Raw genomic sequence first — 27599 nt, 5'->3', positions numbered from 1 at the left:
CATCTACACTTCCTTTTTACTTACAGTTATTCATTGTGAAGCCATTGCGTGCTTGCTTTATCTTTTGTCTTCACAACATGAATGTATGATCTGTTTGGCTTCATAACTTCTTCCTACCTGATCCTTATTACACTGAAGCTGTTTGTCATTGCGCTTTCACTCTATTGAATACATGACCATGGCTGGCCTAGTGTAATCTAACTTCCGCTGCATAGTAATAGGCATAATCTTCACTGTTTGTCTTCATAACTCTCACGTTTTGAAGACTTTCATAAAATCGCCTATTCACCCCCCCTCTAGTCGATATAACGCACTTTCAAAAGCTATCCACAATTGGACTGAGGACCAAGGCGGCTGGTGTTCGGACTGTCCTGTATTTTGGTTCATCACCGAAATTAAAAGTTATAGTCGTGTCGTTCCAAGGTTTTATTGCTACTATTTGACAGACTTCGGCGAGTCCGCGTAGTGCTCTCTTGCGCCTATTGTTTGAGGCGAATGTCTTGAAGACCATCAGTACTTTCGGGTCGTTGTCCTCTGGGGGATGTTGTTCTGGGTTATTCTTGGTGAGGATATCCTCGCCGCTCTTGGCCACTTGCCGGAGTATCCAACATGATCTAAGGCTATGTGTTGGTATGTTATCCGGTGTTGCATGTATTTTGCATGGCCCATCGAGCCATCCTTCCAGAACGGTTCCGCACCCCATACTGGACTTGTATTTCTTTACTATTGAGTCGGCCATGTTGCAAGGGTGCACCCTTTTTGCCTGAATGAGGGGTTGAGTGGGGACCGATGAGTCCCAACAAGCTGCTTGAGTTTTCCAGGCGCTTTCCATTGCACTGTACTTCTGTACGATAGTTGCCAAGTCAGCAAAGTGTAGGATGCGACGACGGTTGATGGTGTTGAGGACTCCTTCGTCCCTGCAATTGTTGTTGAACACTGAGATCACTTCCTCGTCGCGGCAATCTTTAATCTTGTTTTTGACAAGAAGGAATCTGGCCCAGAAGTGGTGGATTGTTTCCTGAGACTGTTGTTTTATGGTCATGAGAGCGCTTGTATTCGAGTGGGTGGGTGGATTTAAATCTGAACCCTGCCCCAGTTTTGGATCCGTAGTCCGAAGGTCTTCCGCACTTAGCAGATCGGGCTCCGAGATGCCCACTACTTTCTTAGGCCCATCGTCTGATTCTATGTTCGGAGGACAGGATGCTTCACCTCGCGGGCAGGTGTCTGGCTCTTCGAGACCGGAGATCCAGACATAGTCTGTCCTTAATATGGAGGAAGAGTTATCGACTCGCTCCTCGACTACCGCTATCTGGTGGGTGATCGGCGGAGATTTGATTTCTCTCTGATCGGGTTTAAGCCCAATCCGATCGTAGTCTGTAGCGACCCCCAGGGCGGCGATGCGATCTAGGAGCTCATTTAAAGACGAAAGCTCCGCTAGATCCATCTTCTTGGAGTGTTCGGAGTCGATACGAAGGGGGTTTTCGATGACCCGAGAGGTCATCGTCGGCTTAATGACCGAACGGGCGGTCATGGTAAAGCCGCCCAGCCGGAGGGTTTGGCCTGGAGCCAGCGTTCCTCCGGTGGTGATATTATCCTTGAGGACAAGGCGAGACATCGATCTTGTTGTCGACAGCATAGTGGAACTCTTAATGAAAGCACCAATGTCGGTGTCAAAACCGGCGGATCTTGGGTAGGGGGTCCCGAACTGTGTGTCTAAGGTTGATGGTAACAGGAGACAAGGGACACGATGTTTACCCAGGTTCGGGCCTCTCTATGGAGGTAATACCCTACGTCCTTATTGATTGATATTATTGAATAGGAGTATTACAAGAGTTGATCTACCTCGAGATTGTAATAGCTAAACCCTAGAGGTCTAGCTCGTATGGTTATGATAATGAGTCTCCCCTATCCGGACTAAGTCCTCCGGTTTATATAGACACCGGGAGGATCTAGCGTTACACAAGGTCGGTCGCAAAGAAAGGAATCTACATATCCGGTCGCCAAGCTTACCTCCCATGCCAAGGAGAGTCCCATACGGACACGAGTGCAGTCTTTGGTCTTCGTATCTTCACAGCCCATCAGTCCAGCCCATGGTTAATAGGCCGGACGCCCGAGGACCCCTTAGTCCAGGACTCCCTCAACCACCACCACTTTTTCCACCATCAAATCCACCAAAGCAGGAGTAGGGGTTTACGCATTGCGACGGCCTGAACCTGGGTAAACTGCCCATGTGATCTCTGCTGCATTGCCCCACGCTCGTCTTCTCTTTGTGCAACGCGTCGTCCCCCTGCCCGAACCAGCAAGGAACCTCCTGGTCCCATAGGTGGCTGTAGTTCCTCACGACAACAACCCACCAGGGTGCGCCTGGAGGCCCAGGCGCGCCCTGGTGGGTTGTGCCCACCTCGGGTGCCCCCCGTACCGCCTGTTTGCTCTATAAATACCCCAATATTCTAGAAACCCTAAGGGAGTCGATGAAAATCAATTCCAGCTGCCGCAGAGTCCGGAACCACCACATCCAATCTAGACACCATCACAGAGGGGGTTCACCACTTCCATTGGTGCCTCTCCGATGATGTGTGAGTAGTTCTTTGTAGACCTTCGGGTCCGTAGTTAGTAGCTAGATGGCTTCCTCTCTCTCGTTTCATTCTCAATACAATGGTCTCTTGGAGATCCATATGATGTAACTCTTTTGTGGTCTTTTTGTTGGGATTCGATGAACTTTGAGTTTATGATCAGATCTATCTCTTTTTATCCATGTAAGTTATTTGAGTCTCTTTGATCTCTTATATGCATGATTGCTTATAGCCTCGTACTTCTTCTCCGATATCACTAAAAAATACACATCCGTGATGATATGTGTTTGTCACAGTAGGTCATGTTTTCTGTCATGCATGTACATCCATGATGATTTTATGACAGAATCAAGATAGTCATACTTGTGCCGTCGTAGAAGTGTTCCATGACATTACCAAAATTATCATCATAGAAGTGTTCACTTCCATGATGATAAATGCCGCGTCATGGAAGTGCTTTCGTCAATGGTGACCGACACGTGGCATCCACCATAACGGGTCGCCGTTAAGCTATCGGGTCTGGTTTTGGATCCTATAACCCGCTAACAGCCACGACCAATGCCGATTTTCCATGTGTAAAATTCTCATTGGCCGACGAAACCACGTGCCAGCTCCACTTTGGCACGGGTGTCACTCATCCAATGGGCGAGATGCGCCTATGATATGTTGACACGTGCACCGGCCCAACAGTGTCCCATTCAGGTTAAAAGGTCGAACCTGTCAAAATAAGCGGGCCGGCCCATTAGCGGCCTACTTAAGTCAGGCCCATTTACAAGCATGACCCATACAAGTCACACAGAATCGGAGCATCAAAGGCCCATTCTAGATTTGACAATTTCCAGCCCATCGTCAGTTTTAGCCCGTTAACGGCCCACTACGTCTTTGGGCCCAATTGCGGCCCGAGCTTCTTTCGGCCTGTTAGCAGCCCATCGTTAGTTCTAGTCCGTTAATGGCCTGGAACGTCTTTTGGCCTTTTCTCAGCCATTCTGCAGTTGCGACAATTCTAGCCCATTGTGACTTTACGCCTGTCCTTTGCCCATTCGGTTAATGGGCCAACTCCTAGCCCATTTTGTCTCTCGGCCTGTTAACGGCCCGCACAATAGTTGGGCCTTTGACTTTAGGTCCATTAGGGGCCCATGTTCCACAGGTCATCATTTCAGCCCAACGCGACTTTCGACCTGTTAAAATCCTAGTTTGCAGATTGGGCCTCCTCTGGCCCATAACACTTTCGGCCTCTTACTGGCCTGTAAAGTAAAAGGGCTGAGACAAAATTGACATGTATTTCGGCCTGCTAGAGGCCCACGGGCCATTTCAATGTATACGGCCCTATCGAGCTTTTGGCCTGTTAACGGCCTCCTAAGAGCCATTGTTACGATGGGCAACATCATTTGGGATCCACTTAATATTATTTTGACCAGCCCAATTAAGGCTCGCTTTGACTACACATGTTTGTTCGTTTCTATGGCGTCCAGGAAATGTTTGGGCGTGTTGGCCCCATTTCAACGATATAGCATATTCAAGAATTATCTTACTCTATACTATCGCCTCTAAAAGACGTACACTGTACAATAAAAAGACTAAGGCATATAAACATAGAATAATCCTACACTATACAGTAAAGAAACTACAGCCGAATATACCCACTGGGCATTATAGTTCGGCACCAGTGATAATAAAGTGTACACAAACAGCAAATTACATACATTGGACAAATAAAGCTCATACATCATGGACACGCATCAACATAACTTACCATTTGAACTATAATCTCTCCACAAAATAGGATTGGCCGGATTCAGATAGCACAAATTTCAGTCTACAAAATCTCCAATTCCTTCGTGGTTACCTTAGTGTCTTGTTTCATTTTTTTGACTCCTGCATCTAATACCTGCATGTCCAGTCTCAACTTGTTGATTGTACGTTGAGAATCAAGTACACGTTTTCTTGACACCTCTAGTTGATGCTCGAGAACATCAGCACATTCCAATTCCAATCCATAATCACTCGGTAATGACCCTGCCGCACTACTCACAGATCTTTGTGTTGATGTCACTTCATCCTGAAATGTTTCTGTAAGTACACATGACTAGGGAAAAAATATAGTTACAACAGTGAAGCAAGAAAGACAGACTATTTTGTACATGGCAAGACAAGACTAACAATAATGTTACATGTCATGAAGCATAAGCAGGTGATATTTTAAAAATTATAAAAATGGTAGTCTGTGCAGCCTGCATACAGAAATTTCTCTTAGCTCACTAGAGGAGCATGATGTTGGGGCCAAATACAAAACACAAACAAGTTACAAATTTAGACAACATGTTGCATAAATTAAGCAAGCAGTTGGACATTTTGTATCTCAATTAAAGTCTTAGGGAGCATAATGAACAGCAGAGGGATTCATACAAACGTACTACATCAAGCAAAACTATGCAATCATTAGCCTAGTATAAACTAGATTGTGAGCCTCATGCAGTAATAGTTGGTTAATAGAATTCAAAGCTTCAATCCCACTTTGCCAGAGTAATTAAATGGTAAGGCCTTTAATTATGTCAACTCATAGTTATACAAGTAACCAACATCAGGCATCATTGTTTGGGCATCTCATTAACCGAGGAAAAATAAAGCAATTGAAAAGAGGAAATTAACTATGCCTGAAACAAACAAGGATTTGAATTGTTGAGTTGGATACAGTGACTTACCTTAACTGGTTGAACAAGATCAGTACTGCTCCTACTTCTCTTTCAAGGTGATAACCCACAAGTATATGGGATCGCAAAAGTTTTCGAGGGTAGAGTATTCAACCCAAATTTATTGATTCAACACAAGGGGAGCCAAAGAATATTCTCAAGTATTAGCCGTTGAGTTGTCAATTCAACCACACCTGAAAGACTTAATATCTGCAGCAAAGTATTTAGTAGCAAAGTAGTATGGAAGTAACGGTAACGGTGACAAAAGTAACAGTAGTAGTTTTTGTAGCAATCGTAACAGTGGCAATGGAAAAGTAACTAAGCAAAGATCAATATGTGAAAAGCTCGTACGCAATGGATCAATGATGGATAATTATGTTGGATGCGATTCCTCATCCAACAGTTATAACATAGGGTGACACAAAATTAGCTCCAGTTCATCAATGTAATGTAGGCATGTATTCCGAATATAGTCATACGTGCTTATGGAAAAGAACTTGCAAGACATCTTTTGTCCTACCCTCCCGTGGCAGCGGGGTCCTATTGGAAACTAAGGGATATTAAGGCCTCCTTTTAATAGAGTACTGGACCAAAGCATTAACACTTAGTGAATACATGAACTCCTCAAACTACGATCATCACCGGGAGTGGTCCCGATTATTGTCACTTCGGGGTTGCCAGATCATAACACATAGTAGGTGACTATTGACTTGCAAGGTAGGATCAAGAACTCACATATATTGATGAAAACATAATAGGTTCAGATCTGAAATCATGGCACTCGGGCCCTAGTGACAAGCATTAAGCATAGCAAAGTCATAGCAACATCAATCTTAGAACATAATGGATACTAGGGATCAAACCCTAACAAAACTAACTCGATTACATGGTAAATCTCATCCAACCCATCATCGTCCAGCAAGCCTATGATGAGATTACTCACGCACGGCGGTGAGCATCATGAAATTGGTGATGGAGGATGGTTGATGATGACGATGGCGACGGATTCCCCTCTCCGGAGCCCCGAACGGACTCCGGTTCAGCCCCCCGAGGAAGATTAGGGCTTGGCGGCGGCTCCGTATTGTAAAATGCGATGAATCCTTCTGCCTGATTTTTTTCTCCTTGAAAGTGAATATATGGAGTTGGGGTTGAGGTTGGTGGAGTCCTAGGGGGACCACGAGGAAGGGGGCGCGCCCTACACCCTCGTGGACAGGGTGTGGGTGAGGGAGTCCTGGACTACGGGGTCCTCGGGTGTCTGGCCTGTTAGCCATGGGTCGGACTGATGGGCTGTGAAGATACGAAGACCGAAGACTGCACATGTGTCCGAATGGGACCCTCCTTGGCGTGGAAGGCAAGCTCAGCGTCGAATATGTAGATTCCTTTCTTTGTAACCGACCTTATGTAACCCTAGACCCTCTCAGTGTCTATATAAACCGGAGGACTTAGTCCGGATAGGAGACTCATCATCATAGCCATACAAGCTAGGCCTTTAGGGTTTAGCCATTATGATCTCAAGGTAGATAAACTCTTGTAATACTCCTATTCATCAATATCAATCAAGCAGGACGTAGGGTATTACCCCATAGAGAGGGCCCGGACCTGGGTAAACACCGTGTCCCTTGTCTCCTGTTACCATCGACCTTACACGCATAGTTCGGGACCCCCTACCCAAGATCCACCGGTTTTGACACCGACATTGGTGCTTTCATCGAGAGTTCCACTGTGCTGTCGCCAAAGGTTTGATGCCCCCTTCAATCGTCAACAATGACGCTGTCCAAGGAGAAACTTTCCTCCCCGGACAAATCTATGGGTTCGGCGGCTTCGCATTGCGGGCCAATTCGCTTGGCCATATGGAGCAGATCAAAAGCTACGCCCCTGGCCATCAGGTCGGACTTGGGAGCTTGAACTTGAAAGTGCGTTATATCGACTAGAGGGGGGGTGAATAGGCGATTTTTATGAAAGTCTTCAAAACGTGAGAGTTATGAAGACAAACAGTGAAGATTATGCCTATTACTATGCAGCGGAAGTTAGATTACACTAGGCCAGCCATGGTCATGTATTCAATAGAGTGAAAGCGCAATGACAAACAGCTTCAGTGTAATAAGGATCAGGTAGGAAGAAGTTATGAAGCCAAACAGATCATACATTCAGTTGTGAAGACAAAAGATAAAGCAAGCACGCAATGGCTTCACAATGAATAACTGTAAGTAAAAAGGAAGTGTAGATGAAACCAGTGACACGTCGAAGACAATGATTTGTTGGACCAGTTCCAGTTGCTGTGACAACTGTACATCTGGTTGGAGCGGCTAGGTATTTAAACCGAAGGACACACAGTCCCGGACACCCAGTCAAGGACACTTAGTCCAAGACACCCAGTCCTCACTGTTTTCTCCTTGAGCTAAGGTCACACAGACCTCGCCCAATCACTCTGGTAATTCTTCAAGGTAGACTCCCAAACCTTCACAGACTTCGTTCACCAGCAATCCACAATTTCTCTTGGATGCTCAGAACGCGACGCCTAACCGTCTGGAGGATGCACAGTCCTCAAGTGTAATAAGTCTTCAGATCACACAGACACGAAGACTTAAGTGATGCCCAATTTACTCTTGCTCTGGGTGGTTAGGGCTTTTCTCCTCACTAGGAATTTTTCTCTCAAAGGCTTCGAGGTGGGTTGCTCTCAAACGACAAAAGCCGTGCACTGAAATCTAAGCAGCCAACCGTTTATGGTTGTGGGGGGGTGGACTGTTTATAGCCACTTGGCAACCCGACCTGATCTCTCCGAAATGACCCTGGGTCACTAAGGAACTGACACGTGTACCAACGGTCGAATTTTGAAATCACACGGCAACTTTACTTGGGCTACAAGTAAAGCTGACTTGTCTGAGTCTGGACAAGATTTTCTCTCAAAGTCTTCGCTTGAAGACATAGGATTTGAATTAGGCATCACTTCAGTCATTCTGACTGGTTCTCTTGGACCCCACTTAACAGTACGGTGATTCCTATGACACAACATAAATGAAATAAAACTACGAAGGATCTAAGTCTTCGAGTTCCATAAGCTTCATAGGGAGTCTTCTCATGTCATTGTCTTCAATATGAATATCTTCATAAACCACCATTGTCTTCAATGTCTTCGTACATTTTTAGGGGTCATCTCTGGTAATAAAACCGAATCAATGAGGGACTTCTACCTGTGTTTTCCTGCAATTCTCACAAACAAGTTACTCCCTCAACTAGGTTTGTCGTCAATACTCCAAAACCAACTAGGGGTGGCACTAGATGCACTTACAATCTCCCCCTTTTTGGTGATTGATGACAAACTAGTTGAAGTTTTCAACGGGGAACATAATTTGTGAAATAGTAAAGGAATTTGTCTTCATAAGTTGCAAGGGATCCCCCTGAAGATGTGCATATAAGTAATTTGCCTTTTGAATGCAAATGCACATGGCAGGTTGTACTTGTGGAGATCCACTTCAACTTATGATGACAATCCACTATGCATGTGAAAGTATATGAAGATAATGACATGCATAATGCAAAATGGACGTCTGCAGTAAGAGATGAGTGCGGAATTTATTGTCGCACATGCGGAATTTATCTTCGCATAACGGAGTGACAAACAGGTAGCAGACGGCCATCAAGGCTAAGTGTTACAACTCAAAGAAGCAAATGTAGCAAAAACGGGAGTTGTAAGCACGAAGCAAAATGTAGCAAAAATGGGAGTTGTAAGCATGAAGAAAAATGTAGCAAAATATAAAGGCACCCGCCCAAAGTGACCCGCTTGAAGACTATAAACATCATGCTTCTCCCCCTTTTGTCAGTGATGACCAAAAAGGTTTGAAGACATAGAGTTTTCTACGCGTTCCCAGGCGCAGCAGGATCGGTGGAGTTGTTTGGTGGCGGTGCAGATGAGCTTGGTGCAGATTCAACGTGTGTTGAAGCAGGTGGAGATGATGTCACGTCGTCGTCTTCTTCAATAATCCGGGCAGACACGGTGGCAGCAGAAGAAGAGAATTCTGACTCTTCAAGTGATGGTGTGCTTTGCATCATAGCTCTTCTTGGAGGCGTGGAGTCAAATTGGAATCTCTCTCTAAAGCCATCCTCTTGCAGTTCAGCTTCATTGCTCATCATGGTGAGGGCTTTCCAAGTGCGGCGACAGGTCTCGTGTGCGACAAACGCATTCTTGGTAGCCAGATTTCTGATGCGATTGACGTCTTGCATGATGCTTCTCATCTGCCGTTTGAGCCAGTCGTGATGCCTATCTTGCTTTTGGTGAAGAGCCACAAGAAGCTCTTGGTCATTGAGTGCTCGAGCGCGCTTCTTGGGTCTCTTGGCAGCTGTGCTGTCAGTGGCTTCAGTTGATGCAGGGGCATGTGTGGTGCCAGCCATTGGATACACTCGGGAGAGAGCTTCAACACCTTCAATATTTTGAGTGAAGCTCTGGTGTTCTGTATTTTGAAGACTTAATGGTTGCTTGCCAGGCTCTGGATATATTGCTTCAGCAGATGTGTCCACATCTGGCAAAAATATCCTATGGTTGCGGGCTGAGGGTTTATAGGAGATTGTAGAGTGAAGCTTGATCAGCCTCATAACCCAAGGAGCATAGAACTTTAATCCAAACAGTTCTGAGGCAGACGCTGCAAAGTGACGGATGAAGAGATCCTGTGCATTGAAGCATTTGCCATGAAGAATGCAGAAGATGAGAGTCTTCATTGCACCATCAATTGTTGCATATCGAGAGTGTCCCTTTACAGGCCATAGAGTCCGCCTTATGATGTGATATATTGTTCTGGGCAGGTACTCTAAGTCTTCAACGAAGAACCTAGTTGGATAGGGTGCATTAGGAGGCAGTGGCTTCATTATTGAGAGCATCTGACTCATATCTGGCTCAGGACGCTGAAATATGCTCTCAATTGCTTCAGCATGGAGTTGGCACCCTTCTTCAAAGAATTCGCCAGGAGTAGGAAGGCCGGTAAGCTCAATTAGGTCGACAGCATTGGCTTCATGATGGATATTGCCTGTCATCCACTCCAGAATCCATGTCTTCGGATCTCTGTTATAGCCTTTGATATGCAAAGTGGCATAGAACTGGAGCAGAAGCTCTTCATTCCAGTGCTCTTCATTAGTGATAAATGGCAGCAAACCCACTTGCTTGAAGCAATCCAGTGCTTCTTCCAGACCAGGCAGACCAGCAACAGCTTCAACCTCAAGGCGCTTGTGAGGAAAGATGCGGCCTTGGTTGTATAGGATGCATGAATAATAGCTGCGATGTTGATGGCTCCAGAACCTATCTGATACAATCCGTTCCCTTGAATAAGGGTTCTTGGAGCGGTCGAAAAACGTGTTATCTGCCCTGAAGCCGTTGATGTTGAAGGAACCAGGAGCTGATGCAGGACCTGGGAACCTTGGCAGTCGTGGGATCGGCTTCTGGACCTGGGGTCTGTACGCAATATGATAGTTGAATTGTGGTCCGGCAGCAGACTCAGGCACAGAATGTTCAGGAGCAGTAGCTTCATTGTCTTCTGAAGCTATTGTTGGGTTGGGCTCCACATTTGCTTCGGCGTTGTTTGTGGCAGCCTCAACATTTGCAGACTCAGGCACGTTCTCCTGGAGAACTGCTTCTTGTTGGTGTGGTGGAGTTGGAGCTTGTGGTATCTCTGCATGCTCTTCGGCTGATGCAGCCGGAATGTCGTCAGCAGCCTGAGCCCTTGGCCCTTTGCGAAGCCTACGGAATGTAGGCGCCGGTGGAGTTGTAGTGGGTTGGGGCTCATCTTCCTCTTGTGGGCGATCTGCCCACGATGCATCTTGTGTGATTGGCGTCACTGGACGACCAATGCTGATCAGTTCGCTTGTCTCAAGCTGAGGAAGGGCTGCATCACCTTGCACATTGTCTTGGAGACCAATGTCTTCAGCAGCGTTGGGTTCGTCTGCTAGAATGTCTTCAGCGTTGGGTTCATGCACAGTCAACTGACGATCTGCGTCAGGATAGTGGACGGAGAGGGGTTCAACTGTCAAGGGCTCTGTGGAAGCAGCTCGAGATTTCTTGGTCTTGCGCTTCTTGATGATGTGTTCAGAAGGAGAGGCTTCAGAGTGTTTTCTCTTCTTAGCTTCAGCCTCTGCAGTCCGTGTCTTCTTGAGCTGTGAGGCGGTTGATCGACTCTTAGGCTTCGAGCCAGTCGTTGCAGCGGGGAACACAATCGGAGCAGTTTCTGACCTTGGCGCTTCAGGTTCAGGCACAGCAGCCTTCTTTTTCTTCTTCGCGGCCATCCTAGGGTCAATGCCGGGACGCCCAAGTGCCTTGCGCTTCTCTGCCTCATTGTAGGTCTGCACACAGCGATCAGCCAAAGTCTTCATGCGCTCTCGCGAGCCTTGAGCTTCAGCACGCGTCTTCAGAAAGTTCTCTTTCAGCTCGTGCAACATGATCTTGAAGTTTTTCACTTCTTGCACGCTAAGCTTGGCCACGTGCTTCTTGAACTGAGCCTTTTCATAATCAATTTTCTGCTTCAGTTCTACAATTCGCTGGGCTATTGCAAGTTCTGAAGCAATTGCACCTTGAAAGGCAACGCTGAGGCCTATGGGCAGCTGCAGATCATCGAAGCTTATGTCTGGTGTGTCAAACCATTCATCAATGAAACTGTGGATGACGGCGACATCAAACAGAGGCAGATGGTTGAAGATTTCAGCCTCCTCCTTGCTCTTGATGAGCTGCTCAAGTGCGTCATCTCCAAGATCTTCATCGCTTGATAGATCAATGTTTTCGCAGCGCAGAACGGCAGCAGCTGTGAGCTCTTTGCCTATATGTGGCTGAGGCTTCTTGGCTTCTTGTGGCTTGGAGACTCGTGATATGTCTTCAGACTGCACACTGGCTTCAGGAGGTGCAGTTGCCAATGGCTTCGCTCGTGAGATTTTGGGAGAAGCGGCTGGCTTTGAAGCTTTTGGAGCTTTTGGCTTCTTCTGCTTTGGCTTCGAAGCAGCAGGGGCGTCATCTGACTCAGTATCTGCTGGAGGGTCATTCACAGCAGTCCCTTGGACTAGGATGCGAGTGATGAGGCCTGCAAGATTTGCATACGGCCCGATGATATTGGGATCGGCGTCGCGTGTGCCATCTGCCCTTGGTGAGGAGGGACCAGGGTTGAAGTCAAGCCCAAATTTCTTCTTGTTTATCTTCGCTGACTGTTGTGCAAACTGAAAGTTGCGCTTGAAGAGATTATCATTGCGGCACCAGAGAAGTGATGACGGATGTGCTTCAGCTGGCTTTGGTCCTCTCACCATGCATGGATAGAAGCCTTGAGCAATGGCTTCGACTCTGGACCTGGGTACGAGATTTTTGTATAGTATGTCTCCCCACGGTCTCTTGATGGCGCACTTCTCCGCATATTCCTGAGTGACGAAGCGGTAGTGGAACCATTGCTCTGCCCAATATCTTCGAATCCATTGGATTCGTGTCTTGCGCTGACCATAGCTTTCTTCAGGATCAGTTTTGTACATCTCTGCCAATTCATCAGGCAGATCTTTGGACGTTTCACCACGTCGCTGTCTGCCTCCCTTCCTTGCTGCTGTTTCTGAAGCCATGAATTAACTTGGAAGGCTTCAAGATGTTCAAAGGCTTCAAAGGCTTCCTTTTGCAAGAACTGGCTTCAGGAGAGTTGATGTGATGCTGCAAGTACTCTGCAAATGAATGCAGACTATGAGAACCAAAGGATTCTCCCACGGACATGTACCTGTGACAGCATTAAGGTGCGAGGGAAGGGGAAGAGGTCATATGCATTCTCAGAAGATTTTGAAGATTAAATCGGTTTAGAAGACATTGACCTCATTGTGCGAAGACATTCACTTATAGATAAGAAGTTGGTTCCAGATTTGTACGAACCCAACAGATCAGTACAAGTGAGGAATCTAACTACCTTATGAAGCACAAGTGAATATACTAGGCATGTCATGAGATGTAGCGAGATAACTAACTGATGTGAAGAGAAACTCCTTATGGCAGAAAGTGACTGAACTATGGGATCAAAAGAGGCTGTAAAAAGAGGTTTTATTTACCACACTTGGAACTGCTAGACGAAGTGAGAGTTGAGGTCGAGCAGTTCGATCCTTCGTGCCCTAACTTGGCGACGGAAGACACCTACGGCGACGGCGGAGAGAGCGATGTCCGCTGTCGGCGTGAAAACGGCGTCGGAGAGGTTGCGGCAGTGAAGCGCTTCGTCGCCGGCGTCGTCGAGTGCTAGCGGTGGCGCTAGGGTTCGTGCGAGGGTGGAAGAAGGAGATAATGACCGCAGTGAATCGTATATTTATAGGGATAGAGGCGGCACTGCGCTATTACGCAGGTACCCCTGGCGGTTCGCATTTGAGGCACGCGTGGCCAGTTAGAGGAATATTGGGATTTGTTCCACGTCCCACACACGCCTAAATTGTCGGGCGGTCGTTCCTGCTTCTCCGGATCTTATGTGGAGGAATGAGCATTAAAAACGGACTTTTATGGTTGTCACTATGTCTTCAGCTGACAAGGACACAGTGAAGACATTTGACAGTTTCAACAGAATGCATATGACTTGGAGAGATAGAGTTTGAGATAGAAAGCATAGAGAGGTTAGGGTCCGATCACATTCACTTAGTTCAAAAGATTCAACCAAGAAGACATAGCTATAAGTGAATGCTGTAGAGGACAGAACATCAGTACATATATATCCATATAATCAACGCAGTGAAGATAATCATGAAGACATATTGAGAATGAAGCCAAACCAAATGTGAAGACATTGAGAGGTAACGCCATGAGAGAAACACTTCAAAATGGAACGTTTGGTGGTGGCGTTACCCACCATATAGGAAGTATTAGACCCAGACATGGCGCACAATTATCGTGGCGCTCCGAAGTCAAATTCCACATTAATGTATTCACACTTAGAATGTATGTCTTCATTGTTTGAAGATATACGCTACTTCGTGTGTTGCACATCTAAGTCATCAATATGCATAAGTGTTAGGATGTGTGCCTGATCACAGGACATTTGAGGATTCCAAGATATTTAGCTCACACCGTAACTTGCAAAATCTCTTCTCATCCAAGGGCTTGGTGAACATATCTGCCAATTGCTCTTCAGTGTTGACGTGTATGATATCAATGTCTTCCTTCACAACATGATCTCTGAGAAAGTGATGACGAATTTCAATGTGCTTTGTCTTCGAGTGCTGAACTGGGTTGTTGGCAATCTTGATGGCGCTTTCGCTGTCGCAGTAAAGTGGCACTTGCTTCAGATGAATGCCATAATCCTTGAGTGTTTGCTTCATCCACAGAAGCTGAGCGCAGCAAGATCCAGCAGCAATGTATTCAGATTCAGCAGTGGAGAGTGATAAACAGTTCTGCTTCTTTGAAGACCAACATACAAGTGATCGTCCCAGAAAGTGACATGTGCCTGATGTAGACTTGCGATCAACTTTGTCACCAGCATAATCAGCATCCGAAAATCCAACCAAATCAAACTCTGAGCCCTTTGGATACCATAATCCTAGAGTTGGGGTGTGAGCCAAATATCGAAGAATTCGCTTCACAGCTAAGTGATGCGACTCCTTTGGTGTCGCTTGAAATCGAGCACACATGCAAACACTAAGCATGATATCTGGCCTAGATGCACATAAATAAAGCAAAGACCCAATCATGGAGCGGTATACCTTTTGATCGAACTCTTTACCATTGTCGTCGGGACCCAGATGATGCTTGGCTGGCATTGGTGTTGTGAAGCCTTTGCAGTCTTGCATACCGAACTTCTTCAGGCACTCTTTAAGATATTTCTCTTGAGATATGAAGATGCCGTTGCGTTGTTGCCGTATTTGAAGACCGAGGAAGAACTTCAGCTCCCCCATCATGGACATCTTATATTGCTCTTGCATCATATATCCAAACTCTTCACTATACTTCTGATTGGTGCAGCCGAAGATAATGTCATCCACATATATTTGGCACACAAACAGTTCACCATCATATGTCTTCGTGAAAAGAGTGGGATCCAGGGAACCAGGTATGAAGCCTTTGCTTTTCAGAAAGTACTTGAGTGTATCATACCAGGCCTTAGGGGCTTGTTTGAGGCCATACAGTGCCTTGTTGAGCTTGTATACCATATCAGGATGTTTTGGATTTTCAAAGCCAGGTGGTTGTGCAACATACACTTCTTCTTCAATCTTGCCATTGAGAAAGGCACTTTTCACATCCATCTGATAGAGAAGTATGTTATGATGATTTGCATAGGCCAGCAGTATGCGCATGGCTTCAATCCTAGCCACAGGAGCAAATGTTTCATCGAAGTCAATGCCCTCCACTTGAGTATATCCTTGAGCAACGAGACGAGCTTTGTTTCTGACAACTTGACCATGCTCATCTTGCTTGTTGCGGTATATCCATTTGGTGCCTATTATGTTGTGCTTCCGTGGATCAGGACGCTTAACCAGTTCCCATACATTATTCAGCTCAAACTGTTGAAGCTCTTCTTGCATATCTTGAATCCATTCAGGTTCCATGAAGGCTTCTTCAACTTTCTTGGGTTCTGATATTGAGACGAATGCGAAATGCCCATAGAAGTTTGTTAGCTGAGTTGTCCTTGAACGAGTGAGTGGACCAGGTGCATTGATGCTGTCAAGTATTTTGTCAATTTGTACTTCATTTGCAACACGAGGGTGTGTAGGGCGAAGACTTTGCTCTTGCTGATCTATGTGGTCATTTGAAGGTATATCTTCAGGCTGAGCATTGTCTTCATGTGGATCAGGTGCTGAGATGATAAGTTCTTCTTCAGGATGAGCTTCAAAAGGTACAATCTCTCCAGTTCCCATAAGCTTGATTGATTCATTAGCTGGAACTTCATCTAGCACATTTGGCAATTGCTCTCTTTGTGATCCATTGGTTTCATCAAACCGCACATCCACTGTTTCAACCACTTTGTAGTGGAAGAGATTGAAGACTCTGTAGGAGTGCGAATCCTTTCCATATCCAAGCATGAAGCCTTCATGTGCTTTTGGTGCAAACTTTGAGGTGTGGTGTGGGTCCTTGATCCAGCATTTTGCGCCAAATACTCTGAAGTAACTGACATTTGGCTTCTTGCTAGTTAGGAGTTCATAAGATGTCTTGTTCAGAAGCTTGTGAAGATAAACACGATTGATTGTATGGCATGCAGTATCAATGGCTTCAGTCCAGAATTTTCTTGGAGTCTTGTATTCATCTAGCATTGTTCTGGCCATCTCAATGAGTGTTCTGTTCTTGCGTTCGACGACGCCATTCTGCTGTGGCGTGTATGGAGCTGAGAATTCATGTGTGATCCCCAAGGTATCCAGATATGTATCAAGGCCAGTGTTCTTGAATTCAGTGCCATTGTCACTTCTGATGTGCTTTATCTTGGCGCCAAAATTGTTCATAGCTCGATTTGCGAAGCGTCTGAAGACATCCTGCACTTCAGTCTTGTAAAGGATTATGTGCACCCAAGTATATCTAGAATAATCATCAACAATTGCGAAGCCATAGAGACATGCAGAAGTAGTAAAAGTTGAGTAGTGAGTGGGACCGAAAAGATCCATGTGAAGCAGTTCGAAGGGTTGTGTAGTAGTCATGATTGTCTTCGAAGGATGTTTTGCCCTTGTCATCTTCCCTGCTTCACAGGCACCGCATAAATGATCTTTCTTGAACTTGACGCCTTCGATGCCTATGACATGCTTCTTCTTTGCAAGGGTGTGGAGGTTCCTCATGCCAGCATGCCCAAGCCTTCGATGCCAAAGCCAGCATTCTGAAGCTTTTGCAAGAAGACATACTGCAAGTTGTGGTCCTGCTGAGAAATCTACCACGTACAAATCATCTTTCCGATACCCTTCAAACACTAGAGATTTGTCAGATTCCATAAGCACCAGGCAGCGATATTTGCCAAACATTACAATCATATTCAAATCGCAAAGCATTGAGACAGACATTAAGTTGAAGCCAAGGGATTCAACAAGCATGACTTTATCCATGTACTGATCCCTTGAGATTGCAACTCTACCTAGACCCAATACCTTACTTTTACCAATGTCAGCAAATGTAATGTGGCTCTTGTCGGATGGACGTAAAGTTGAGTCCATGAGAAGGCTTCTTTTGCCAGTCATGTGATTTGTACACCCACTGTCAATAATCCATTCTGAAGACTTTGAAGTCACTGGTGTCGTACCCTACAGTGCGTTAGGGGGATAGGCTTCACGAAGGGTATTGTGAAGCATAAACATTTGACAAACCAGTGGATTATGAAAACTTAAATCCAGATTAGGACTAATAGGGAGAGTAGCATGCGATTCAGGAACGAAGTACATAATGATGCCATTTGGGCATTTTATCTTGCGCCCTACAAGATTTTTAAGGTCCCCAGCAATAGCATCAGAAGATTTTGTTTTTCTGCTGGAGACCTTTCCCTGCAAAAGAGAGTTAAGCTTTCTTAACCACCCACATCTTCAAGGGTGGCTTAGAAGCAATAAGTCTAAGTGCAGCATCTGAGAATTTTGGCTTTGAAGCCTTAGCAAACAGTCTAGCAGGTGGACAATAATACTCATAAGAATAAGCAGAATAATTTTTGGTCATATGAACATGACGGTTCGAAGAACCGCTCTCATATTCATATGCCTGAGTATGGTTTCCCTGCAAAACATTAGCGTTAGTGCGACTCAGGTGAGTCCTCTGTTCATATGAAGCCTTTGGACCGTATGAAGCCTTTGGTCTGAGGTTTGTCTTCTTCAAGTGAGGTGTCATGAAGACATTCACAGGAAGATTTTCCAGACACTTTTTCGGAACCCAGATCTTTTTCATAGGCGGTCCATTCCTGCAGTTAGTACCAATGTACCTGGCAAACACTTCACCATTCTGATTCTTAAACAGTTTATAGTTTGCATCAAAGGATTCATCAATGATAATAGGGTTAGCACAAGTGAAGCCAGATAAATTGGATGGATCTGCTGAAAGTTCCTTTGCAGCAACCCATGTAGTTTTGGGGTACTGCTCAGGTTTCCAGTAAGAGCCATCTGCATTGATTTTCCTCACAAATCCAACACCCTCTTTCCTAGGGTTACGATTCAGGATCTGCTTTTTGAGGACATCACATAATGTCTGATGCCCTTGAAGACTTTTGTACATCCCTGTTTCAAGCAATGTCTTCAACCTAGCATTCTCATCAGCAATCACAGTGGTATCCTCAGCAGAGGGGTTAGTTACCACATCAACAGTTGAAGATATTCGAACAACAGTAGCAGTGGAACATTCAGCAACAGAATTAGCATTATCGCGCTCAATGCATTTAAGACATGGTGGTTCAAATCCTTCCTGAGCAGGACTGATCTGTTCGGAGCAAAGTGACTCGTTTTCCTTTTGAAGGTCTTCATGAGCCACCCACAATTTCTCAAGTTCTTGCTTCCTTTGAAGATAATCATAGGCAAGCTTTTCATGAGTTGTTGAGAGAGTATCATGACGATCTTCAAGTTCCTGATACTTAACGTGAAGGTTTTTTATGTCTTCAATTAAGGATTCAGATCGAGTCATTTCAGCACCCAACAGATCATCGCTTCTGTCTAACAGTTTTTGAATATGTTCCATAGCTTTCTGTTGTTCAGTTGCAATTTTAGCAAGCGTTTTGTAGCTAGGTTTTGAATCACATTCAGAGTCATCGTCACTGGATGTTTCATAGCGAGTAGTGCGTGTGTTTACCTTGGCACCGCGGGCCATGAAGCAGTAGGTAGGAGTGGAGTCGCTCTTGTTATTTGTGTCGGTGTCGGTGATGCAGTCATTGTCTTCAGTGTTGAAGATGGACTTGGCGACGTATGCTGTAGCCAGACTCGCAATGCCAGAATCAGACTCCTCCTCAGACTCCACCTCTGCCTCCTCAGATGCGGACTCCTCCTCTGAATCCATCTCCTTTCCAACAAACGCACGTGCCTTGCCAGATGAGCTCTTCTTGTGTGATGAAGACTTTGATGAAGACTTGGAAGAAGACTTTGAGAATTTCTTCTTCTTCTTGTCGTCACAATCATATTCCTTGCTCTTCTTCTTCCTTCTGTTCTCATTGTCCCACTGTGGACACTCAGAGATGAAGTGTCCAGTTTTCTTGCACTTGTGACATGTTTTCTTCTTGTAGTTATGAGCAGAAGCTTCATCATTCCTTGAGCTTGATCGTGAAGATTTCCTGAAGCCTTTCTTCTTAGTGAATTTTTGGAACTTCTTCACTAGCATTGCAAGTTCTCTTCCAATGTCTTCAGGATCATCAGAACTGCAGTCAGATTCTTCTTCAGATGAGGAGACAGCTTTTGCCTTCAAGGCACGAGTTCGCCCATAGTTTGGACCGTAGATATCTCTTTTCTCAGAAAGCTGAAACTCATGTGTGTTGAGCCTCTCAAGTATGTCAGACGGATCGAGTCTCTTGAAATCAGGACGTTCTTGAATCATCAGGGCCAGGATGTCAAACGAACTATCAAGTGATCTCAGCAGCGTCTTGACGACTTCATGTTTGGTGATCTCAGTGGCGCCGAGGGCTTGAAGCTCATTTGTGATGTCAGTGAGCCGGTCAAATGTGTGCTGGACATTCTCATTGTCATTTCGCTTGAAGCGGTTGAAGAGGTTGCGAAGAACACTGATTCTTTGATCTCTCTGGATTGAGATGCCTTCATTGACCTTGGAGAGCCAGTCCCAGACTAGCTTTGATGTCTTCAAGGCACTCACACGGCCATACTGTCCTTTGGTCAGATGACCACATATGATATTCTTGGCAGTAGAATCCAGTTGAATGAACTTCTTGACATCAGCAGCAGTGACACCTTCTCCAGCCTTGGGAACGCTGTTTTCGACGACATACCATAGGTCGACGTCAATGGCTTCAAGATGCATGCGCATCTTATTCTTCTAGTAGGGATATTCAGTTCCATCGAAGACGGGGCAAGCAGCGGAGACTTTGATTATCCCTGCAGTCAACATAGCTAAAACTCCAGGTGGTTAAACCGAATCACACAGAACAAAGGAGCACCTCGCTCTGATACCAATTGAAAGTGCGTTATATCGACTAGAGGGGGGTGAATAGGCGATTTTTATGAAAGTCTTCAAAACGTGAGAGTTATGAAGACAAACAGTGAAGATTATGCCTATTACTATGCAGCGGAAGTTAGATTACACTAGGCCAGCCATGGTCATGTAGTCAATAGAGTGAAAGCGCAATGACAAACAACTTCAGTGTAATAAGGATCAGGTAGGAAGAAGTTATGAAGCCAAACAGATCATACATTCATGTTGTGAAGACAAAAGATAAAGCAAGCACGCAATGGCTTCACAATGAATAACTGTAAGTAAAAAGGAAGTGTAGATGAAACCAGTGACACGTCGAAGACAATGATTTGTTGGACCAGTTCCAGTTGCTGTGACAACTGTACGTCTGGTTGGAGCGGCTAGGTAATTAAACCGAAGGACACACAGTCCCGGACACCCAGTCAAGGACACTTAGTCCAAGACACCCAGTCCTCACCGTTTTCTCCTTGAGCTAAGGTCACACAGACCTCGCCCAATCACTCTGGTAAGTCTTCAAGGTAGACTCCCAAACCTTCACAGACTTCGTTCACCGGCAATCCACAATTTCTCTTGGATGCTCAGAACGCGACGCCTAACCGTCTGGAGGATGCACAGTCCTCAAGTGTAATAAGTCTTCAGATCACACAGACACGAAGACTTAAGTGATGCCCAATTTACTCTGGCTCTGGGTGGTTAGGGCTTTTCTCCTCACTAGGAATTTTTCTCTCAAAGGCTTCGAGGTGGGTTGCTCTCAAACGACAAAAGCCGTGCACTGAAATCTGAGCAGCCAACCGTTTATGGTTGTGGGGGGTGGACTATTTATAGCCACTTGGCAACCCGACCTGATCTGTCCGAAATGACCCTGGGTCACTAAGGAACTGACACGTGTACCAAGGGTCGAATTTTGAACTCACACGGCAACTTTACTTGGGCTACAAGTAAAGCTGACTTGTCTGACTCTGGACAAGATTTTCTCTCAAAGTCTTCGCTCGAAGACATAGGATTTGAATTAGGCATCACTTCAGTCATTCTGACTGGTTCTCTTGGACCCCACTTAACAGTACGGTGATTCCTATGACACAACATAAATGAAATAAAACTACGAAGGATCTAAGTCTTCGAGTTCCATAAGCTTCATAGGGAGTCTTCTCATGTCATTGTCTTCAATATGAATATCTTCATAAACCACCATTGTCTTCAATGTCTTCGTACATTTTTAGGGGTCATCTCTAGTAATAAAACCGAATCAATGAGGGACTTCTACCTGTGTTTTCCTGCAATTCTCACAAACACGTTACTCCCTCAACTAGGTTTGTCGTCAATACTCCAAAACCAACTAGGGGTGGCACTAGATGCACTTACAGAACTATGTCACAGACATCCATGGAGACTCGATCTTTGCCGGATTCGCGACCGCGGTAGCTGCTCCCGGTCACCCCGATGATCATGACCTAAATCTGTCATTAGGCCGCATCCAGGAGATTGCTCCTGTAACTGCTCCGGCCCTAGATCCAGAGCAAGTTGCGCCATCCAAGGATGGGAGGATCAACCCCACCATGGAGGCCATAGATTCCACGGCGTTGGAGCCGCACATAGACTTCATCTCTCACAACATTTTTGTCAGCGGAACTCCGGACTCGTCTCCGGTCGTAAGTTCCGAACCACGTGAGCTCGCGGACGCCGAGCTTGATCGTTTATCGATCTTAGAATTCAGCGCCACAGACATCTTCCAGCACTCGCCCTTGGGCGATGTGCTAAATTCCTTAAAGAACCTGTCCTTGGCGGAGGACTCATAGCCGAACTATATCCGGCTTGAACCAGGGGCTGACAGTGGTGAATTTTGCTACCCACCCACCACCCACTTCATAGCCACGATAGAGGATTCGACCGGCACACTTGATTACGACTCCGAGAACATTGACGGTATGGACGACGATGCCGAAGACAACGAAGACCCCGTTAACATAGCTAATAAACAAAGATAAACGGGAAGATGGGTATGTCAGCCCTGGTAAACAGACCACACACGAAGATTCGGAGGACGACAATTACCTTCCGCTCTGTGAGGATGAGGTGAGCCTTGGCACCGAGGATTTCATCTTGCCTGAGGAACCTCTTGAGCAGGAGCACTTTAAGCGCCAACTAATAGCCACTGCAAGGAGCCTGAAAAAGAAACAGCAGCAGCTTCAAGCTGACCAAGATTTGCTCAATGATAGATGGACCGAAGTCCTAGCCGCCGAAGAATACGGCCTTAGTGGCCCAGCCAAAAGCTACCCGAAGTGTAGATTGCTACCCCAAGGCAATGATAAGGTGCTCAAGCAAGTGCCATCATCGCACAAGGCGGCAGGTCGACGACAACTTGGTCCGGGTAAAGCGGCAACTCAAGCCGAACACCAGACCGCCCCACCTCACCATAAAGGCAAGAACAAAACAGCTCAGGGTTGTACATACGTCCTTCAATAGGACTTGGGTAGTAGAGCAGGACACTCAAGAGCAATCTACGGATCGCGAGGACATACCTCGACACGCAACGACGGCCACCTACTCGGACGTGACAAACCTAGCCACGCCCGGGCCGAAAACCGCAAATGGACTCCATCAGAGGTACGTCGCAGTGTGGCCCAACATAGAGGCGCCGCACACCCCCTTTGCTTCACAGACGAAGTAATGGAGCATGAATTCCCAGACGGGTTCAAACATATAAATATTGAATCATACGATGGAACAATGGATCCCACGGTGTGGATCGAGTACTTCCTCCTCCACATTCACATGGCCCATGGAGACGACCTTCATGCCATCAAATACCTACCACTAAAACTCAAAGGACCAGCTCGGTACTGGTTAAACTGTCTGCCGGAAAATTCTATTGGCAGCTGGGAAGATTTGGAGGACGCCTTTCGCGACAGCTTCCAAGGAACATATGTCCGGCCACCGGACGCCGATGACTTAAGTCACATTGTCTAGCAGCCCGGAGAGTCAGTCAGGAAGCTCTGGACTAGGGTCTTAGTTAAAAACAACCAAATCATCGACTGTCCGAACGCGAAAGCCCTTGCGGCCTTTAAACACAGCGTCCGGGATGAATGGCTTGCACGCCACCTCGGTCAAGAAGGACCTAGATCCATAACAGCCCTTACCGCTCTAATGACCCACTTTTGCGTAGGAGAAGACAGCTGGCTCACTCGTAGAAGCAATAGCGCCAGCGACTCGGGCACTTCAAAACTCCGAGACGGCAATGGCAAGCCACGACAAAGCAAACACAACAGTCGCAATGATAATGAAAGATCACGTGATACAGCGGTCCACGCCGGATTCAGAAATCCCAAGCCCGGTCAATGGAAAAAGCCATTCAAGGCAAACAGAGACGGACCATCCAACCTAGACAGGATACTGGACCGACCCTGCCAGATTCACGGCCACCCCAATAAACCAGCTAATCATACCAACAGAAGTTGTTGGGTCCTCAAGCAGGCCGGCAAGCTCAATGCCGAACACAAGGGAAGGGGGCCGCCAGGAAATAGGGACGACGGAGTGGTTCACCAGCCAAATGCCAGGGGTCAGAAGCAACTTCCCCCCGAAGATCGATCAACTCCGGAGCAGAAATAGCAGTTCGGCTTCCGTTGCCCATCTCACATACCCGTTAAAACTATACCGCGTATACATAACTACGCACTTAAAATACCATGGGCATTGGCGGAAGCATAATACGGACAAATCTGCAAGCACTCCAGTAACATTTGTATTTACTTTCCATTTTCTTTCTTCATTATCTCTTAAAAGCAGGTGGCGCACAGGAGAAACATCTAAGACCGACTCCATTGGAGTTCAGATCCGTACACTCACCTACGGGGCTACTCCCTTCAAGGATTCCCCTTGCCGAGGACAGGCTTCGCAGACGTGCGACAGGAGGTCCAAAATAACTTTTTGTAGACTGCACTCTTTTTCAAGCCTGTAACATGCCTTTTTCCTCTGCCTTCGACCCAGGGCATATCAAATAGCCGGGGTCATGGCCTTTATATATATCAAGTAATTTTTGGCATATCTCTCAGGTCCCAGTTCACATTACCCGAATTAATCATCCGCGTCTTTACGCAAATGAATAAGCCCTCTATGGTTGTTTCACAGATATACCCCGGGCTTAACTTGCCAGGGGCTCGGTACGAGAACTAATGAGTTGCCAACAAAGTCCGAACAACTTTTACAGCATACTTTGGCGTCGCGAGTTTGGCCTTATATGCATCAGCTCCGAATCATGTCTTGGGTCAATAGTTGGGTTGCCCGGCTCCTGTGCTTGCTATCGTACGTTCCGCTCTATCGTCTAGGGTAGTAAAGGAAGAACTACTACGATTGTGCTGCCGGTTCACCTGGATCAGCACCTCAGTAGAGAAAGCCGAAAACTGACTATCATGATGCAGCGAGAGCTGGTCAACCACTCGATGACTTATCGGAATCTCTAGCGATTCCTCTGTGTCACACGAAGGACCTCTTTCCGGTCAAATATGTACACGCGGCGTATGAATAAGCCGCATACATACCAGGGGCTATGTCGTAGACCCACCATAAAACTCATATGGCTAAGTGAAAGTGTTAATGCCCTATAGTCTGGTTGCCTGGTTCACCACATTGACACCTCCTTCACGGACCAAGACGTTGGGTCAAGAGTGATCAAATGCTTTTCCGAACACCCCCGTACTTCCTACGAGGGGGCTTAAGCTGACGACTGGAAAACTTTCAAATTATATTAAAATGGTCGCATAGGAGGAATACAAACTTTCAAGCAATATATAAAAACAGATTAACTATAAAATTGTCTCGTACAATTCTCATACACCTCACTCAAACATTATGTCTTTCAAGAATTGACCCTTTATCAAGCGGGCGGCCACTAGGATGTCTTCAAAATAATGCTCCGGTTTGTGGCGGTACTTGCCCTTGGGTGGATTCTTCACCGCAACATCGATGGCCTTCATCTTCCCCCATAATGTCTTGACTCGGGCAAAGGCCATCCGTGCACCCTCGATGCACACCGACCGCTTCACAGCGTCGATATGTGGCACCGCGTCAACAAGACGACGCACCAAGCCGAAGTAGCTAATCGAAATAGGATCAGTTGGCCATAACCGGATTATGATGTTCTGCATGGCAGTGCGGGATATCCTATGAAGCTCGGCCCACTGGGACATCTACTCATTCAGCAACAGGGGGCGCTTCGATGCGCAGAATTGTGACCAGAAAAGCTTCTCCATTGCATACCCCTCTCGTGCCTGGTAAAACTGCGCTGCATCGGAAGAACTCTTCGGCAAGTCTAAAAACTCATCTGGAGAACTCCACAATTGGTTAAGCTGAACATAGTTCGGATCGCCGAACTTAGTCTGCAGCAAAAATGGCTCACCAGCCGCAATCTCCCTAGCTTGCCGGATCTCCTCACGGGCGGCTCTGGATTCAGACCGCGCTTCTCTCGCCTCTCGTAAGGCCTTGTCAATTCTCCTTCTCAAGGAGTTCACAGCGGCTAGCAGCATTTTTTGGTTCGAGCGCCATCGTGGATATCTTCTCCTCGTCATGACACCGAGCAGCTCGTTCGGCTTTTAACTCAGCCGATGCCTTTTCGGCAGCCGCAATACTACACCGGGCCTGCTCCTTGGCCCGGGCCTGCTCCGCCCAAAGAATTTCAACGGCGGAAGCACCATCTGCAGCCACGCATATTACAGTATATAACTTTCAACATCATGCTTATATCACAACAGTGTATGTGAAGGGACTGCCCCGAATACATACCTTGCGATTCGTCAAGACGCATATTGATTAGCGCAATGTCATCCCCGGCCACATCAAGCTTCTGTTGCAGCTTGGCCATATCCGTAGTCTGGGAAGTAGCTAGGGGGAAGCAGCCTGTGTTCAAGTTAATCAGATTAGTCCTTGAATATTTCTTCTTGATCCTCCGTTTGCCTCCCATGGGAAGCCAACCCGAGTCTCAGGGGCTACTATCTATACACAGGTGTATTTTGCGAATAAAACACAGTTGCACATATTATAGTACAAACCTCGAAGCCTCTTAGTAGGCTCGCAAAGGCCTCATCCAATCCGCTCTTCATGGGCAGGACCTTTTCAACCACCGTGCCCATCAAGGTACGATGTTCCTCTGAGGCGGACGCCTGCTGTAGCATGTTCGTCAAGATATCCGGCGCCTCTGGGTCTCCGGAGTCTGCCGTAGGAGTACGGCCACCCTTTGAAGGGATCCGTTCATGCGTATCTGGCTGTATACCGGATTGTTCGGGGCCCTCGTTGTTGTTCCCCGGACCCTAGGCCACCGAAGTATCACCTTCGGGTAACATCTTCATCATCCCTTGCACCGCTTGTTGGTCGGGGGAGACCCTCCATGACGACACCTCGAAGTCGTCCGCCCTATTGGACGGAGAGGCCGGTGGGGGCGTCTCGCTTTCCATCATCTCTGTGAGAAGGTCCCCCGAGGAAAAGGATTGTTGGAGAAGATTGTGTGTTGAGCTGCAAAAAATATATATCCCAGGCATTATAAGAAAAGAACGGGACATGTTTAAAACAGCCTTGTTCACTTACGATTTGGCCTGAGGCATGTCCTCGTCATGAGACTGCGCTTCGACGTCTTCCAAGCCCGAGCCACCCACCTGAGACATCTTGCCTTGCTTAGGAGCCCATTTCTCCCAATCTTCGGAGGCGGCCCTTTTCTTCCTAGGAGGGAAGGAGACAGTGGCCCCCCTTCACTTTTGTCTTTGGGTGAGGGGATTTTGATTCCTCTGGACACAAATTCCGATGCACCCTTGGAATAGGGGCCATCTTTGGTCCTCTCACTCTCCGCCTCGCCCTCCTTCACAGGCATCTGGTACGATGCCAGGGTCAGCATCCTTGTTAGAATAGGATTCGCTGGGCCCTCGGGTAGAGGGGCCGAACACATAATTAGTTCTGCCTTCTTTGTCCAGCCCTGGAAGAAGATAGCTTGCTCAGTACCATATTACGTATGCATAATTACAAAGTGTTCGGGAGCCAAGTGCTTACTGGGGTATCCGAACGATTGCAGTTAAGCCAGCATCCTCGGTAGTGTCCGGCCAATGTTTCCGCTTCCCGAAAAATAACTTCCACATCCCTTCGTGTGTGGTGCCGAAGAAGTGTTGGGGGTTTGTGGTCCTTCTGGATTAAGCTCCCACATGCGGCGAGACCTGCGCTAGCATGGCAGGATTCAACGAACTAACATCACTTGGATCACGTTGACAAGATCGATGTCTCTCTCGAGGAGGGTTCGGATGCGGCTCTGTA

The 27599-nt window shown here is 46.6% G+C and overlaps 1 protein-coding gene across 1 annotated transcript in view; it reads right to left on the bottom strand.

Annotated features, from left to right (window-relative positions):
• LOC125519237 (gibberellin 2-beta-dioxygenase 2-like) overlaps positions 1-26166 on the bottom strand; it is a 36475-nt gene extending 10309 nt beyond the window's left edge. The window contains exons 1-2 of the mRNA XM_048684104.1: positions 26088-26166; positions 25939-25999 (exon numbers count right to left, since the gene is read on the bottom strand). Of these exons, the coding sequence (XP_048540061.1) occupies positions 25939-25999; positions 26088-26166 (140 nt within the window). The remainder of the gene's footprint in view (positions 1-25938; positions 26000-26087) is intronic.
• Positions 26167-27599: the final 1433 nt, after the last annotated feature.

This window comes from Triticum urartu, chromosome 7 (genome assembly GCF_003073215.2).
Source record: "Triticum urartu cultivar G1812 chromosome 7, Tu2.1, whole genome shotgun sequence".
In the NCBI taxonomy this organism is placed as follows: Eukaryota; Viridiplantae; Streptophyta; class Magnoliopsida; order Poales; family Poaceae; genus Triticum; species Triticum urartu.
Note: the sequence above shows the minus strand (reverse complement) of the source record. Positions and strands in the feature narration are given on the sequence as shown.